The sequence below is a fragment of the Notamacropus eugenii genome, chromosome 4, assembly GCF_028372415.1.
Source record: "Notamacropus eugenii isolate mMacEug1 chromosome 4, mMacEug1.pri_v2, whole genome shotgun sequence".
Lineage (NCBI taxonomy): Eukaryota > Metazoa > Chordata > Mammalia > Diprotodontia > Macropodidae > Notamacropus > Notamacropus eugenii.
This window is the reverse complement of record NC_092875.1, coordinates 344067345-344085454: the sequence shown is the minus strand read 5'-3', so window position 1 is coordinate 344085454 and position 18110 is coordinate 344067345. Positions and strand designations below refer to the sequence as shown.

The 18110-nt window shown below is 36.3% G+C and overlaps 1 protein-coding gene across 14 annotated transcripts in view; it reads left to right on the top strand.

The window, feature by feature from the left end:
• Positions 1-18110, top strand: part of LOC140501552 (palmitoyltransferase ZDHHC11-like) — a 194807-nt gene that overhangs the window by 107150 nt on the left and 69547 nt on the right. For 13 of the 14 annotated variants that reach the window (XM_072605315.1, XM_072605316.1, XM_072605314.1 and 10 more), the window contains 2 exons: positions 3260-3438; positions 6396-6497. In XM_072605315.1, coding sequence (XP_072461416.1) covers positions 3260-3438; positions 6396-6497 — 281 coding nt within the window. The remainder of the gene's footprint in view (positions 1-3259; positions 3439-6395; positions 6498-18110) is intronic. The other variant, XM_072605327.1, reaches the window with a different exon arrangement.

The following is an 18110-nucleotide window of genomic DNA, read 5'->3' as shown; positions in this document are numbered from 1 at the left end:
GTATCAGCAATGCCTGTGTAGAATGACTTTCCATCTCACTTTACTCCCCCTGATTGACAAACCCAGAGCATGCTTCTACTACCCCACGGATGGTAGATAGTAGGGAAAGTGAAGAGGAAAATAGTATACTCAGGGCATACTGCTGCAGACTGTTTTTTTTTTCCTTAGCCTGTAGACTTTCAGACAAGAGGAGGTTGCTATGGACTTCGAGGAGGACAGGGCTCCACTGGTAATGGATAGGTCCACTGGAAATTTTGTGTGGGACAGAAAATATTGACCTCAAAGAAAGGAAAACTTTTGCAAGTTCAGATGAATAGACACACAGGCATTAAGGCAAGGTCAAAAATAACCTTAACAAGACTCCAAATTTCTAATATGTTCCTAGATGCATTTCCTACTAGTGGGCAATTTATACCATACACCCCTAAGAACAATTAAAATATAAAGGCTCATTTAATTGGGTATTCTACTATTTGCTTATTTTTATTTCTCTCCTTCCCTCTTTTCTTCCTTTCTCTCTCATTTCCCTATTTCTTTCTGCCCTTCTTCTTTTCTCCCTTTTCTGTTGCTGTGATGCACCAAAGGCCATTCTCACTTCTCTCATTTCAGATATGATAGCAGTTAAGTGGAGTGCCAAAGTGATACCCCAGACAAGTTATGAGATATGAAAGGATGCAAGAAGACCACAATCCATGTCTTTTTTCCTTGTTTCCTGTATAAGGAAGGGCTTAGATTCTAAGACAGGACTGAAAAAACTAACCCACCCTTTTGTTTATTCCAAAGTAATGGGACCCAGCCCACCTTAAGACCCAATTAGACTCACTTCCCTTATTCTTTCTTACAAAGCTCCCATTGACAAATGACCTGCTTTTCATTAGCTGAGAAGTTGAGATATTGTGAATAGTTATTTGACCTTGTTTTTTTGTTTTGTTTTTAGAATTCAAAGGTCAGGTTTAAAAATTCATCCTTCTAATAAGTTTGGTACACAAAAGAAAGATTTTAATTGACATATTCCAAAGCACTGAAAATTGTGTAAGAATTAGCATAGGGAAGAGATATTTAATTTTTTAAAATGTTTCTTTTTCCCTAAATTAAACAAGCCCCCCTCCAAAAGAGTAAATAATATTACCATATATAAAATAAAGAAGCAAAAGAGAATTTTAAGTGAAATTATAAAATCATTTTGTATGATTTATTTTTTTAAAGTATGTAATACCTTTACCATATTGCTTTCAAATCTGTTCTGCTTGTCTGTGTTTCCTTCTGAATTTTTCCAGTATATTTTTTTAAAAAGCATTAATCATCCTCTTTCCTTCTTTTAATTTTTTGAAAACATTATCACTAACCCTCTCTCTCCACACCCTTTTCTCCCTGCCCCAATAATGAAAACACAACCTTTGAAACAAATAAATCTTCACATTTGTCACATCAAAAAATATGTCTCATTCTGCACCTTGGGTCTATCACCCTTGTGTCAAGAGTCCTCTGGTGTGATGACTGATTATTGCATTGACCACAGTTCTTAAGTCTTTCAATACTATTTTTCCTTACAATATTGGTGCTTCTACTATACATAGTTCTCATGTTGCTCCCTTCACTCCACATCAGTTCATATAAGCCTTCCAAGGTTTCCCTGAAACCATTCCTTTTGTCGTGTCTTTTAATGGAGTCATATTTTATAGCTATAAAGCTATATTCCATAATCTATTCAGCATCCCTCTATTTATGAGTAGCTCTTTGGTTCCCAGCCCTTTACTACTACAGCTACTACAAATATTTTAGTACATTTAGATCTTTTCCTTTAATCTCTTTGAGGTATAGGTCTAGCATAAATACAGTTGGGTCAAAGGGTATACACCAGTCAGTGATTTGGGGGCATATAACCAAATTGCTTGTCAGATTCATTAGATCATTTTAAAGTTCTATCAACAGTGTACTAATATGACTGTCTTCTTGAAGTCTCTCCAACAAATGTCATTTTCCTTTTTTGTCATCTTTTCTATTCTGATAGGTGTGAAGTGGAAACTTGAAAATGCTTAGATTTGCATTTCTCTGTAATTTGAAGCATTTTTTTAACATTTTTACTGATTTTTTTTATTTCTTCCTTTAAGATTTGCCAGTTTATATCCTTTGACTATATTATTCTTATAGAATTTGTCATTAAAAATATATCATTCTTGTATATTTGAAATGGTTCTTTATATATCTTAGATATCAGACCTTGCTGCAGAGATTTTTCCCTCCAGTTAACTGCTTCTCTTCTAATTTTAACCACATTGATTTTATTTGCGCAAAACCTTTTCAATTTTATATAATCAAAATTGTCCATTTTATCTCCTATGATGCTTTCTATCTCTTTTCTGTTCATGAGCTCTTCCCTATTCACAGTTGTGAAAAGTAAGTTAATAATTTGTTTTGAATGGGATCTTTTATGATAAGGTCATTTATCCATTTGGAACATTGTGATACGTGACACATTTTGTTCTGTACCTAAGTTCTGACAGTTTTTTTATCAGTTCTTGTGGAATAGTGAATTTTTGCCTCAATAATCACCATCTTTGTGTTTATAACCACTGTGATACTATGTTTGTTTACCTCTGAATGTCGTGTACCTAATCTTTTCCGCTGATCAAGTTTTTAAAAATATTTTAGCTAGTACCAAATAGTTTTGATGATTGCTACTTTGTTGTATAGTTTGAGATATAGCACAACTGGACCTCCTCCCTATTATTTCCCATGAGAATATTGACCTTTAGTTCTTCCAAATGAATTATATTTTTTCTAGTTCTCTAAAGTAAATCTTTGGTAGTTTGATTAGCAAGACACTGAATAACTAGATTAATTTAGATAGAATTATCATGCACATTATATTGGCAAAGGTCACTCATGAGCAATTAAATTAGGTAGATTTCTATTTCTGCAAAAAAGGGTTTTGTAATTATATTAAACTATGAGTATTTTGTAGTCTTATGTGTTTTGATAGGTGGATTCAAGTATTTTGTACATTCTCTAATTATTCTGACTGGAATTTCTCTTCTTTCTGCATATATGCCCATTTATATATATACATATATATAAGTTTTATATATATTTATGTTGGTGTGTGTATATATATATGTAGTAGAGAGGCTGGTTTATTTTCATGTCTTATTGATATGAATTGCTATATTTTTTCAAACAAGTAATAACATGTATAATAATAATAAATCATATAATGAACTCCACCACTCTGTTGTTCCTTAACCTTGGGCTTTCTCAGGTGATCGGCATATTATTTGCATTTCACTTTATCGTTCATATTACTGCTGTCACAATTGACCCAGCTGATCCAAATGTGCGGCACAAAGAAAACTACGGCAGGCCTATGCCTGTCTTGGACAGGTCCAAACATAAGCATGCTATTCAGAACCAGTACTGCCACTTGTGTGAAGTCCCAGTGTAAGTCTTCCTGCCACAACATCATTTCCATTGTCTTCCAGAACAAAAGTCAAGAAGGACAGCATCTTTTCTTAGGGACCTTCTGAAAAGACAGCACTCACTCCGCCCAAAACCTCCCTCAGAAGTAGAGAGGAAGGTTTCAGCCTTATAGACTTGATGCCTTGGGAACCTAACCTAAGTTTACTATATATACAGCACATTCCAGGAGATGGTGTGACAGATTATTAAAGCAAATACTAGGCAAAAAGCAAAATCCAATCAGAACTGGGGGTGGACAGTAGGAGGGGTCAAAACCAGCTGCAAAAGAAGCCTAGAAATGTCAGAAGGCTTTATTGTGGGTTCCAGTATTCTTGGGCTCTCCATATTAAATTGAGTACTGGTATAGACAATTGAGGATCTTTCATTCAGACCAGGAATGGACTTTCTCTCCCCATCCTGTGGCAGCTAGAAAAGGCTTTTTTTTCGAATTTTTTTTAGTACCTCTGTAGACCTTATCATTTGTATATACATTAACACCCTAAGGCTCTTGTCCTGGCCTCAGTTTCCTCATCTGTAAAATGAGGATTTGGATTAAATGGTTTGTGTGTTGACCAAATATTGCCTATGGGCCAAATTGTGTCCCCTATTTTTGTGAGCCAAATTACACCTGTTTTTTTTTATATATAACCCATGAACTAAAAATGATTTCTACATTTTTCAAACGAAGTTTTATTGTAAATATAAAATATATTTTTAAAAAATGTGAAGATCATTCTTAGCTCTTGGCAGTATGAAAACAGATTGCAGGTTATAGTTTGACTACCTCTGCTATAGATTCTAGGTGGTATAGTAGTAAAGGTGGCATAATAGTAAAACAGTGGAGTTGGAGTCAGGTAGCAATGAGTTCAAATCCTGCCTCAGACACTTACTAGCTAGTAGCATAATCTCTCTACTTCATCATCCGTTTCCTCACTCCTGCAAAAATGAGGATAATATTAACACCTACTTCCCTTATTATGAGGGTCAACTGATAAAATATATTTAAAGCCTTAAATAAATATAACTAATGATGATGTTACCTATTCCTGTTAATGTGTCCTGACCCTTTCTACAGAAGCCTTGCTATGTTTTTAAAATCTTGATTAAAAATTTCATTTGCTACAGCTGAAGAAGTTGGCTACCTCCTCCTTCTGACAGCTTGCAAAGATGTCAGAAGGAGTACTGGATTTGGAGTCAGAGGCCCCACGTGGCCTTGGGCAGGTCAGCTTCACCATTGAGTGTGACTGTCTGCCTCCTAAGGCCATATTCAGGGAAGCCCTTTGCTTTCCTGTGGGGTTCGTAGGCTTTTCATTCTAGTTGGAAACACCATAAAATCTTGCAGTTCACATTACAAATTAGTTGAAAGAACAGCAATGATTTAGGCATGGCAGTATTTTGACTATATTTATGAAGGATTTGGACATCAGAAAAGGAAAGGAGCCTACTAAGTCGTTTGGTTTATATCTTTGCTATGAAGTTTTCCATCAGGTGCCTTTTCTGGTACTAAGTGGTCTTTGTAAATAAAAGTTAACATCTTTAGGTTTATAAGGTGTACTAGCCAAGCCTTAATCACTGAATGGGCGTTGCCTCAGTCAAACTGAGACCTGGGAAAGACCTTAGCTTAAAAAGGTCAAGATCTCCCACTACATCCAGGGCCATCTGCAATCATCCTCATCTATATCTTGCCACTGGACCCAGACATCTCTGAAGGAGAAAATGAGGCTGGTGACTTTGCAGAGTCCTGCCTCACTTAAATCTAATTTACTTGTAAGTCATGGCATCAGTTTCCTGATGTCATGATCTTCTTCAAACAAAAGACAAATAACAAGGTAGGTAGAGCAAGTTTCATCATTTCTATTTTACAGATGAGGACATTGAGGCCTAGATCACTTAAGAAATTTTTCCAGGCCAGCCACTTAACTAATTTATGACTAGTAAGTGTCTGAACTAGGATTACATGTGACCCAACCTTGAATTGCTAGATAAACATGAATTGATATTCATATGGGGTTAGTAATATGAGCATTGCCTTGCTCTGGGGTCATTGGGAGGAAAAACATAATGGTGTCTTGGTAAGCAATTCTTCCACTTCTCCAGCAGAAGATTAGATTAGGTTCATGCTGCTCCTCTAAGTTGAATACACTATAAGGAAAACAAAAAATATGCCAATCAAGTGTGGCAGTACACACCTCTAACCCCTGCTGCTGGGGAGGCTGGGGCTAACGCTCAATTATTCTGAGTTGCAGTAGGACTAAAGCCAATGAGATGTCATTACCAAGTCTAACAACAATCTGGTGAGCTCTGGTGGAAGGGAAGCAGGGCAGGCACCAAGTTATGTGAGGAGTAGCAAAATGGCCTAAGTCAGAGCTTCTACATCAGGCCTTTGAGGGGCCATTGGCCTTTCGGCCTAGGAGATTTAAGATTATTTTTTAAAGGGGTCTACTGACTTAACTAAGGGACCATTAAGGGGCAGCTAGGTGGCACAGTAGAGTGCTGAACCTAGAGTCAGGAAGACACTTCCTCAGTTCAAATATAGTCTCACTTACTATGTGACCTTAGACAAGTCACCTAATCCCGTTTGCCTTAGTTTCCTCATGTGTAAAATGAGCTGGAGAAGGAAATGGCAAACCTCTCCAGTGTCTCTGCCAAGAAACCCCAAAAGGGGTCATGAAGAGTCAGACAAGACTGAAACAACTGAACAGAAACTGACCCTTAGCTAGTAGGTACTCAATGACCTTTCGTAAACTCCTTGGCCTGGGAGTTTTTTAATAAAATGGGGCAGGTGATGGGGAGAGGGAGGAGAGACATCCTTTGGAAACTTTCTTCTTTAGCTGTTGCTATGAGGTGATTTCTTTTTTTACTAGCTATTACAAGGTATATGTGCAAGAGTATGGTAGAGTGGATCCATAACACCCCATTTCTTCTTTTCCTTTTACCAGGGGGGTGAAAGCCAAACACTGCAGTGCCTGCAATAAGTGCATCGCTGACTTTGACCACCACTGCAAATGGCTCAACAACTGTGTGGGAGGTAGAAACTACTGGTAAGGAATGATTGTCCTGCTGGGGTGATACGTGTGAGTGCCAGAGCAGCTAAAGAAATTCCAGAAAGAAGACAGGACCAGCTCTAAGCTCCAAGGTCCTGCTGGCTTCCTGGCTTTTGTCTTTGCAATGTGATTTGGGGTGGAGTCAGGCTTGAGCAGATTCATTCAAGCTCTTTAGTGTCAGTTGTCTTTGGATCTTGTGATATCAAAGAAGAAAGTGGATTCACTTGATTCTGTTCTAAGAAATTTACATAAGGAAACATTTTTCCTTACCCTTTGTGTCCTAATGGGTTATGCCTATCATGACTGAAACTAGAATGAGAAATTTTAGTTCAGTCTTGGATTAATTTGCCCATTATATCTACTTCCCCTGGAATGTCTGTTTATCTCTAAACATGGTTTTATATGTAGTTTTATACTGTTTCCAGAATGTCTATTTAGAAAATCTCTAACTCAAATGTTTTTAGACTCTTCAGTCAGGAATAGTTAAATTCCTTTGAACAAGCATTTATTGAAGGGTATATACTGTGTATAGGGCCTATAATATTAAAGTAACTAACTCAGGGGAAAACAGTCTTTGAAATGGAAGCACACACACGCATAGGACATGGGGCAAAGGATAATTCACCCAGCTGTTGTGGCAGATCCAGTTAATACTCTGTGTACCTAGGATTGAAGAACTTAAGAGATTGTAGGAAGAAAGGGAATTATCCAGCAACTGAGCCAACTAGCAGCTTTCAGGGTGTGTCTTTGTCTCCACAACACTCAAACAGCTTGATGGGAAACAAAAATACTCAGTCAAGTGGAAGAATTTGCCTTGATGAGGATGAAGATATGGTAGTTTGCTGGGTGCCAATGGTTCCCTACTAGAAACCAGTCCAGGATAAACAAGAAACTTACTACACTTTTGAGTTTCTACATGAACGGTCAAAATGATGTGAGAGAAAAATAATATGACCTTTGATTCTGTTAATTCCATAGCTACTATACCAGGCTTGGTCCTAGAAATTAGAGATGCAAGGGAGAAGAAAATTATCCTGGTTGGTTTATAGGTACATCTATTCCAAGCTCCATATAACTTTAGTGGTTGACCAAATGTCTCTCAGTGCAATGCTTCTCAGAAAAGTACTAGAGACAATTGATTTATTTTATTTTTTTCTAATCAATGTACCTTATAGCACAAATGCAAAGAGGGTGCCATTGAACAATAACATCTGATGGGGCAAGTAAGTGGATTTGTAATCATGACACCAATAATTCCACACTTTATGTATCCAGCCTGTCCTCAGCCTGAGTTACCCACTTTTTAAAGCTACAATGGCCTAAAAATCATTCGTTCTATGTCTGACCTGATGAGAAGACTTTCCTGACTGGTCCTGAAACAACAGACATTTCTGGGCACATAATCAGAATGATTCAGGGTTGGTAGGATTTGCCAGAGTTTGCCTTCCATGGTCATAGCTTTCAAGAACCAAGGGTCACAGAATGACAGGACCAGAATTTTAAGAACTAGAATAGGTCTTTGATCATCTTGGTCAATGTTCTCGTACTACAGATGAGGAAAGGAAGGTTTTCTTTCCAGAAAGTTAAGTGACTTGCCTAAGGTCATACAGTTAGCAATAGAACCAAGACTAGAAGCCTGGGTTCCTGACTTCTGACAGTACTTTCAAAGACATTTTCTAAAGTCTCTGGTTGCTACATGATTTGTTTAGGAAATATCTGATACAAACAATTCATTGATATATGTGTGTGTGTGTGTTTGTGTGTGTGTGTGTGTGTGTGTGTGTTTAGTATGTACCTACTACATGGAAAGCAAGTCACCAGTCACTGGGAGGAATTAAAAAATTGAAGACCATGGCATAATCCCTGATCTCAAAGAGCATATCATGTAGTAAAATCTCTAAGACCTACGTGAATAACTATAGGGACTAGATCTGTCTTTTCATTGTTAGAAGGAATTCCCAAATAAGGGAACTCTCTCTACCAAGGCAGGCTGACACCTTTGCTGCAACTTGTAGTCTTAGAGTGAGTAGCTACTTGTCCAGAGTCACAAACCTAATATATATCAAAGGTGGAATCTAAATCTAGGTTTTCTTGGCTCTGAGGCCAGCTCTTCATGCCATGCTGCCTCTAAATAACTACAATTCAAAGCAGAATGTGACAAATTCTCTAAACAAAAGCATGAGCACAAGTGCTTTGGGTACAAAAAAGAGAAAGGAGAATGAATGCATGAAACAATTTGAATGCTGTAATTATTTCACAGTAATATGGCTAATACACAGTGAGTCTGACATTTTTGAATGAGAAAAGGAGATAAAGTTTCACAGATATTACTGATACTGAATAATATTTTACCTAGAGAATATGCTTTTCTCAAAAGAAGTTGAGTCAGCAGCATTATATATTCTGGTTCTAGAAATCCATATACCAGAGAGTAAAACATGGTGAGAAGTCCTTGAGGGGAGGGACCTTATCTTATCTCTGTATTTGCTCTATCATTGTACAATTCTCTGTACACAGCAGATGTAAATCAATCTTTGCTGAATGAACTATAAAGGAACTAGGAAAAGAAATGGTCTCTCATTGTTGGAGTTTCCTTCAGGCTGTCCAAACAGATGAAGATTAGGGAATAGGTTTTCCCAATATGTATCATATAACTTCCCTAGAAGCAAGGTCTTTTTCTTAATAAGACATTAAGGACACTGATATCTCCTTTAATTCTAATTCTGCTAGAATTGGAGCATCAGATAAATTCTCAATTTGTCCTGCTGAACATTTTATCTCCCAGAAAGTAGAGGGGCAATAAAGAGAATTGTTGAATGTGACCAATAAATGAAAACTGGTTGTGGATGCAGAAATACCAACCCTAGGAAAAATTTATCATGTCACTTTGGATTCTATATCATGGAAAGGAAATACAGACTCATCATTAGTGAAAAATTAATTACGAGTCTACTACATGCAAGACATTCTGCCAGGTTCATTGAAGGATACAAAGACATGGTCCTGAACCTCAAAATGTTTATTCTCAGGTGACATGGAAAAAGACATGCACACAAAAAAACAGAGTACATAAGAAAATGTACAAATAAAAAAAATAAAATCACCTATGGGATTAAAACAAGGAAAGATTATGTCTAGTTAAGTGGTATAAGGGAAGGCTTTATGGAAGATATAAGTAGAATTTGAATCAACAAAAATCCAGAAAGGGGGCATTCTAGATTCAAGGAACTGCCTATGGTAATTGCAAAGATCAAAAAACATGATGAGTTTCACTTTGACTAGATTGTCAAGTATGTGTAAGGGAATATTTTGAGACAAAATTGAAAAAAATAGGTTGGAACGTTACTGAAGGTCCTAACTGCCAAAATAAGGATTTGTTTTTTGTTTTTTTTGGTGGGGGGAGGGGAGAGATGATAGGATCAGAATTCCTCATTGGGAAGATTAATCTAGTAGGTGTGCTTAGGATGGATTGGGAAGTGAAATGCTGGAATTGGATGAGGTTAGTTAGGAGGCTTTAGCAATAGCTAAGCACTGGACCTTGAGTCAAGAAGACCAGACTTCAGATCTATCCTCAGGTATTTACTAGCTTTGTGGCTCTGAGCAAATCACATGACCTCTGTTTGACTCAATTTTCTCATCCGCAAAATGTAAATAATAATTGACATCTGCCTCCCAGGGTCCTTGTGAGGCTCAGTTGAGTTAACATTTGTGAAACACTTTGGAAAGTTTAAAGTGTTGTATAAATGTCTAAAAAAGAAGTAAAGATGACTAGAATTAGGGCGGTGATAGTGGATATCAAAAGTGAAATTGAATGTGAAAAGTATTATGAAGTTAGATGAAGTGAATGTGTGGAGTAGCAAAGAGGAGGGAAGAAGAAAGCATAGCTCAAGCATGGGCATTAGAAGTATGAGGCAGTTTGGGTTAAAAGAAGATGCGTTCCACTGGGAGTATTTCAAGCTTGAGGTAGTAGGACACTGTCCAAGGGAAAATGGCAAGGTGACAGAAATATTGGTCTGTAGCTCAATAAAGAGACTGAAGATAAAGACAGAGATTTGGGAGTTACTTACATAAAGATCATAATTGAAGCAATGAGAAGATGAAATCACTGAATGAGAGAACTTAGAGAGAGAAGAGAAGGGAACTATGGATGGAACCTTTGGAAACAGCAACATTTAGGGGGATGATGGGGAAAATGAGAAGACAAGAGTGTTGGTGATCAGAAAGGTAGAAATCATGGGAATACAATAGGAAAAAAGCCAAAGGAGGGGAGAAGCATTTTACAATGTTGACTAAAGTCATCCATTATTATTATCATTAGTGACTATTAAATACTGAAGGCAGATCAAGGTAAATGAAGATTGTGCAAAGGCCATTATAGTTGGTGATCTTGTCTTTCATTGACAGACTTATAGAAAGAGTAGTTGATCTACCTTTATGTCTTCATTATGCACTGCCTCAATTCTTTGCATTTGGTCCTCTGTTCCTAATATATGAATGAAAGGTCAAATGACCTTGGAGGACAGTATCTTGAAAGAGTGGTAGGTTAAGTCAAACACTTAGCACAGTGCCTGGCACATAATAGGCACTTATTAAATGTTTGTTGACTGACAAGGTATTTGCAAGATTTTGCCTTATTTATACATAGGAGGGAAAGAGCCAATAGAGTGAGAGCTTGAAGAGACTATTAATAGCTGACATTTCTAGAGCACTTTAAAGTTTGCAAAGCACTATTTATAGACATCATTTAAGGTTTATAGAAATCCTGTAAGGTTCATATTTTCAAATGAATCTGTGAACTCACCCCTTCCAGACCCTCCATCTGGATAGATTTTTATATATATTTTTTTTTTTTTTGGTTCAGAACAATAAATTTGTTGGTGCAGAGAACTCCCCAGTGAGGAAACTCCCTATATAAGTGCAGATTAGCACCCATTTTGTAACTTGTAGTCTTAAAGAGTGGTCTGGGGCACCTAGAAATTAAGTGATTTATCCAAGGTCACACAGCTAATGTCCATGATGTCATTCTAACTTACCTCCTCCTGACTCTGAACTAGTCTCTATTGCATGCTGCTGCTTCAGGTCGATAGGTAACTTACCTTATTTTACCCATCTGAGGACACATCAACTGGGATTTGCTCATTGTCACATGTTTTTGGTGTCAACGGTGAAATTCAAATTAAAGTCTTCCATTCTGCAGAACTAGTCCCAAGAATTGTTATTGTTATTGTTATTTCCTTGGGTCATTGGATTGTGACTTTCAATCCCCTTTACCTCCTATCCTCACATATTACTCACCCCCTGACTGTGGCAAAGCAAAGAGAAGCATGTTATTCATTCAAGCCTTAGTATGGTTCAGCATCTCACTCTTTCCTTCTCTTTCTTCATCATTCTTCAGCAATATGTCATTGTAGCTATTATACTCAAAACAGTTAGGGGCAAATTATATCCAAACTCATATGAGAGAGAACTTTGATCCCAGTTTTTCTAAAGGTTTCTGTAGGACTATGTATTTTACAGTTCAGTCATAACAACATGGTGATAACTTGATTTTAGAAATTTTCATCTCAAATTTTGGATTATACATTCTATCCACTACATCATTCTGCCTTTCATGCAGTAGAGGAAAGGGTTGAATTAAGGGTACCAATAGAAAGATCAGCCTTGGAAATGAAAAGGGCCACAGATTTAACTGAAAAGATACGTATAATGATATAACTAGATATCCTAAAATGGAATATAGCTTAAATATAGGAGATACTTTAAAAACAAAATTCTAACTTTAGAAGGGCCTGTTGTCCCAAAGAAGATTTAAAAAAAAAAGAGGGGCAAAGTACACAAAGAAACCAAAATGGTTGCTTGGAATCCTCTTTGATGAGTTCGTGTTGCAAACTGAGAACAAATGTAAGAGTTTCATTGACCTCTAATAATCATCAAGGAACCAAAAGCCCCGAATGAACCAGGCCCCTAAAAGTTCTAAGTAGAAGAGATTTTTGTTGCATTTTTTAAAAATCTGTGTTTGACGGAAGAAGAATAAGGAAGGCATAGGCTCACAGCTTCTTCAACAGAGAGTGATAGCAACACTATTTAACTTAAATGTTACTACCATCTCCTCCAGCAAAGATAATGGCATTCAATCTGGATAGGAAAGCAGAATGTAAAGAGTTAATTGGAGCTTAAGGCACATGAGAAGATTAAGGAAGACAGTTATTTTTAATAAAGTCTTTAGGCTCAAATGAATTTTGTATTGGGAAGCTAAAGGAATTGTAGATATGTTCTTAGAACTATTGGTGACGATCTTGAAGATATCATGGAGAATGGAAGAAATAACCACATCCTGAAGATAGGAAAATATATATTTTAATATTTTAATGTGAAAAAGGTTGGGTCCTAGAAATTGTTTGTCAGTGTGATGCCAATTCCCAGCAATATTTTGAGATGATTTATTAAACTCATGGTTTTTGAGCATTTGGTAAAGTACATCATAATTTCTAAGAGCCAGAGTGCATTTACTAGAACAATTAATTCCAAATTAATTTATTTTTTAATTGGTTAGATATGAGGGTAATATACCTAAAATGTAATGTGAATTCAACAAAGCATTTGACAATATCTTCTATAATATATTTCAGGGTAAGATAGTGAGGTTTGGGTTGAATAACAGCACAATTAGTTATAATCAAAGATAATTAAGAAAACATACTCTAATGTTGTTGATTAATGTTAATCTAAAAGGAATGATCTAAAGAAGTGCCACAGGGCCCTATCTTTGGTTATATCCCTTTCAATATTTTTATGACTGATATAAAAGGTCTCATATCTCATATATATATATATATATATATATATATAAAATTTTGTTAAATATTTAAGAATGAATTATTCCCCAATTAATAAATTGTCAAAGGATATGAACAGGTAGTTTTCTGATGAAGCTCTCAAAACAATTTATAGTCTAATGACAAAAATGTTCTAAATCATTATTAATTAGAGAAAATGCAAAATAAAACAACCTTGAGATATCATTTTACACTTATCAGGTTGGCTAAAATCCCAAGATGATTAGGGAAAAAGGAAAAGAACCTTTATGTTCTAAAATATTTATAGCAGCTCTCTTTGGGATAGCAAAGAACTACAAAGTGCAGGTATACCCAACAATGGGGGAATGGCTAAACAAGTTGTGGTATATGAGCGTGATGGAATACTACTATGCAATTAGAAATGATGAGCTTGATGATCTTAGAAAAACATGGATAGATTTGCACAAAATAATGAAAGAAGAATGTATGTTGATCAGATTTGCATATATTAAAACTGGGAGAGTTAAACAATTTATAGATTGCAGAATCAAGATTAAAAATTATCTCAAATGGTTGGAAAACGGGGGAAAATGACAAATACAATTTAGCAGGGATAAATATAAATTCTTATATTTAGTTTTAACAGACAACTGTATAATTACAGACTACATCAAGGATGCTAAATTCAGTTTAAGAGGAACATTGACAAATTATATTCCATCAAGGGAAACATTGGTAGAGTGATGTGTGATCTGAAAAATTACATCATAAAGAAAAGACGTGGTTGATCTGAGTTTATGAAAGAGAAGACATGGTGTAAGGTTTGGATTAGAGGGGATGAGGGGGAGATAAGAAAATACAAACTAGCTGTTTTCCAAGATTTAGAGAATTATGCTATAGAAAAAGTAAACTTGTTTTGTGTTGTTCCAGGGGATAAAACTAAAACTATTGGGTGCATGTTACATGGAGACAAATTTCTGCTAAAAATATAAAAGAAATAAGTGTTTGCTGAATTCAATCCAATTGAACAATAGCTATCCAACAGTGGAATGGAATTCCTTCACTATAGATGTTTAGGCAGAGGCTGGATTGCTCTATATCAAGGATGTTATTTTAAAAGAAAAATTCCTACGATGGATTGGAAGCTAAGCAAGATGGATGCTAAAATCCTTTCTAACTCTTAAATTTTGTGATCCTAGGATCACAGGTAATATGAATCAAGATGGAGATAATATGGAGAAATGAACTTGCTAGTAATATTTGAATGACTGAAACAAAAGAAACTAGTTAATGAGTTGAAGTAAACTTGTAGGAAGTCTTTGAAGGAAGTCCTCAAAGAGTACCTTCATTATTTCTATCAGTGATGTAGAGAAAGTCCTAGATAACATGATTATTAAATTTGCAGATGATCTATTCTGAGAGTAAAAGCTAACATATCAGATTACAGAATCAGGATCCCAAAAGATCTCAATAAGCTAGAATGATGAGCCATAAAGTACTACTATTGGGTTAAAAAAAATCAGCCTCATTGTTACTAGACAGAAGTTTGTGTGAGAAGGAAAAAATAAAGCTGGGGGAAGGGTTGTAGATTACAAGTTTAAAATGGCAACATAGTAGCCCAAAAAATTAATATTTTAGGTTTCATTAACACTAGCCAGTTACGTCAATAAGTTTGAAAAGTTAATGACTCTCTGCTTGTGGGTGAGGCAGAAAAATGTGGATTAGATAATAGCACAACCCAATGACTTAAAAATGTAATAAATGGGCAAGCTCAAGGAGTAGCCATTGGTGGCTCTATGTCTACTTGGAAGGAGGTCTCCAGAGAAGTTCCCCCAGGATCTGGGTTTGGTCCTATGCTTTTTAATACTTTTCTCAAAAAGTTTCATAAAGAGGGAGTATCCTTATCAAATATGTAAATGAAACAAATTTTGGAGCAACATCTAATACATTGGATGGCAGAAGCAAAATTCAAAAGCACCTTGACAGGCCAGCACATCTGAGTCAAATCAGATAAAATTAAATATGGATAAAATATAAAGTCTTGTTCTTGGATTAAGGAAATTGACTTCATAAATACAAGATGTGAAAGGAATATTTAGATTATAGATTATCTGAAAAAAGTGCTGGGGGCTTTAGTTGCAAGTTCAATGTAAATCAATAGTGTGATATTGCAAGCAAAGAAGATAATGCCATCTTGGACTATACATTAAGGGACGTATGGCTTCCACAAATCAGGGAGAGATAGTCCTACTATCCTCTTACTTGATCAAACCATGGTTGAGTTATTGAGTTCAGTTCTTAGCTAGTTAGGTAGCTTCATGAAACAATGGATAGAGTGCTGAACCTGGAGTCAGAAAGACTTAAGTTCACATCCAGTCTCAGAGACTTATTAGCCGTGTGGCCCTGGGTAAATCATTTAATCTCTTTCTGCCTCAGTTTTCCAATCTATAAAATGGGGATGCTAATAACCTATTTCCTAAGACTGTTGTGAAGATTAAATAAAATAAAGTGTACAGAGTGCTTTGCAAACCTTAAGATGCCAATAAATGTAGCTATTGTCATCATTCTCATCTTCATTAGCACCACAGTTTAAGAAGGACACTGATACGCTGGAAATTATCTAAACAAGAACAACCAAAATGGTGAGAGGCTTCAAGTCTATGATATATGAAGACTGATGGAAGAAAATGGAGATAGAGTGAGCCTGGGGAAGATAAACTGAACGGGATATATGAGAGCTGTTTTCAAATACTTGCAAGTCTGTCATGTGAAATAGGCAGAAGTTGCTCAAAGGCAAATTTAGGTTTGATATAAGGATTAAACTCCTAATAATTAGATTTATCCAAAAGTTAGGGATTTCATCAGTAGATGAATTAAAATGCTGTTCTAGGTGGTTTTTGAAATGTCTTTCTGAAATTCTGTGACTATAGCTCTGAGATCAACCCTTCAGAGAAAGTCCAATCTGCAGACTGAAAAGAGATGAAAATAAAAAGGAGGAGAGATGGAATTCTAGAGGATGGTAATGGAAAGAAGATATAGTTTAGGAAATAGAAAGGAAAAATAAAAAGAAATGAGGTTTTTTTAATCTAAAGGAGTTTTCAGCCATTATGATAATTATTCTACCTGAAATAGTTTGACTTTTTTTTAAAGTCTCTATTGAGAACAAAATAGGAATTGCAAGAATAGTAGGGGTCATGTAGGGACGCACGTTTCATGTAAGGGTGTGAAACTGGCTATAGCAGAAATAGGTTGGATTTGCAAGATACACTCACTGGAAGCTGGTTATTTCATCCTAGGTATTACGACTGCATTTCTAGTAGCTGTTATCTGGTAATAGTGGTGCCAATCAGGGAAACATAAGCCTCTGATTTTCAGCCAGCTACCCTTAGGTGTAGATAACTGAGAAGTAAGAGATTAATTCAGATGATGCAGGCACTTGATTTGCACTGGTTAGATTACATCTGGAATACTGTGTCCAGTTCTGGGTACCCTACTTTAAGAAGGACAAGGGCATTGACAAACTAAATTTCACTCAGAAAAGAGCAATTAAAATAGTAAGAAATTTAGATGCAAGGTAGGATTGACTGGTACAGTGTGAAGAATTGTTGATTTGGAATTACAAAACCTTAGATCTAATCCCAACTTTAATGGTTCACTAATTTTGTGGCAACAAGGTGGCACAGTGAATAGAGAGCACTGGGCTTGAAATCAGGAAGACTCATCTTCCTGAGTTCAAATCTGGCCTCAGACACTAATTAGTTGGGTAATCTGGGCAAGTCACTTAACCCTGTTAGGTTCAGTTTCCTCATCTGTAAAATGAGATGGAGAAGGAAATGGCAAGTCACTTAACCCTGCTTGCCTCAGTTTCTTCATCTGTAAAATGAGCTAGAGAAGGGAAATGGCAAGCCCCTCCAATATCTTTGCCAAGAAAACCCCAAATGGGGTCATGAAAAGAGTCAGACGTGATTGAAAAAGACTGAAAAAAGACAACAACAAAAAGATTTTTTCTGGCCTTGACCTAGTTGTTCAATTTCTCTGACCCTAATCTCTTTATTTGTAAAATGAGGGGGATTTACTAGAAGCTCTCTAAATTCTCTTCCAGGTCTAAAGGCTATAAATTTGAAGGTATCACCTGGAGGAGAGAAGAGTTAGGGGGCACACATTTGCCATCTTCAAATACTTAAAAGGCTATGATGTGGAAGGAGTTATTTTGTGAGGACAGGCACTAGCATCTAGAAGATCATCAGAGGGTCCACATAGAAGGTAGTGCTTGAGCTGAATTCTGAAGGAAACTAGGGGTACTAAGATGTAGAGGTGAGGCTTCTTGACCAATGGAGTTGTCCCAAAATGAAACACATTGCTTCATCTAGCATTGTACACATAAACAGAGGGTGGGTGATATTATAGATTACTGCATTGAGTAGGAGGTTGGAGTAGGTGACCACTAAGTCTCTTTCAACTCTCAGGTCTTGTGACTCAATGAGACTTTGTTCAATGCAAAGTTTATAATCAAGCTATATCATGTCTGGAGCTGTCCCCCCCAAACTACCATTCTAGAAGCCCTCTAATGAAAGGACAGGAGGCTAATTTGAAATGATTTGCTTTTAGTAAACCTATGATAAATCCTGGTAATTTCTGTTTTTCTTTCTAAGTGTTTGCAAACCCTTCTGTTTAATATCCCACTGCAATATTTTGTTGGGGTTCAATATCATGGTTATTGGAAAGGGGTCATATTTTTTCATTTTCAAAAGTCTGGATGTGTTCATTTCCACCATGCTGTTCAGTCATTCTTCAATCATGTCCAACTTTTGGA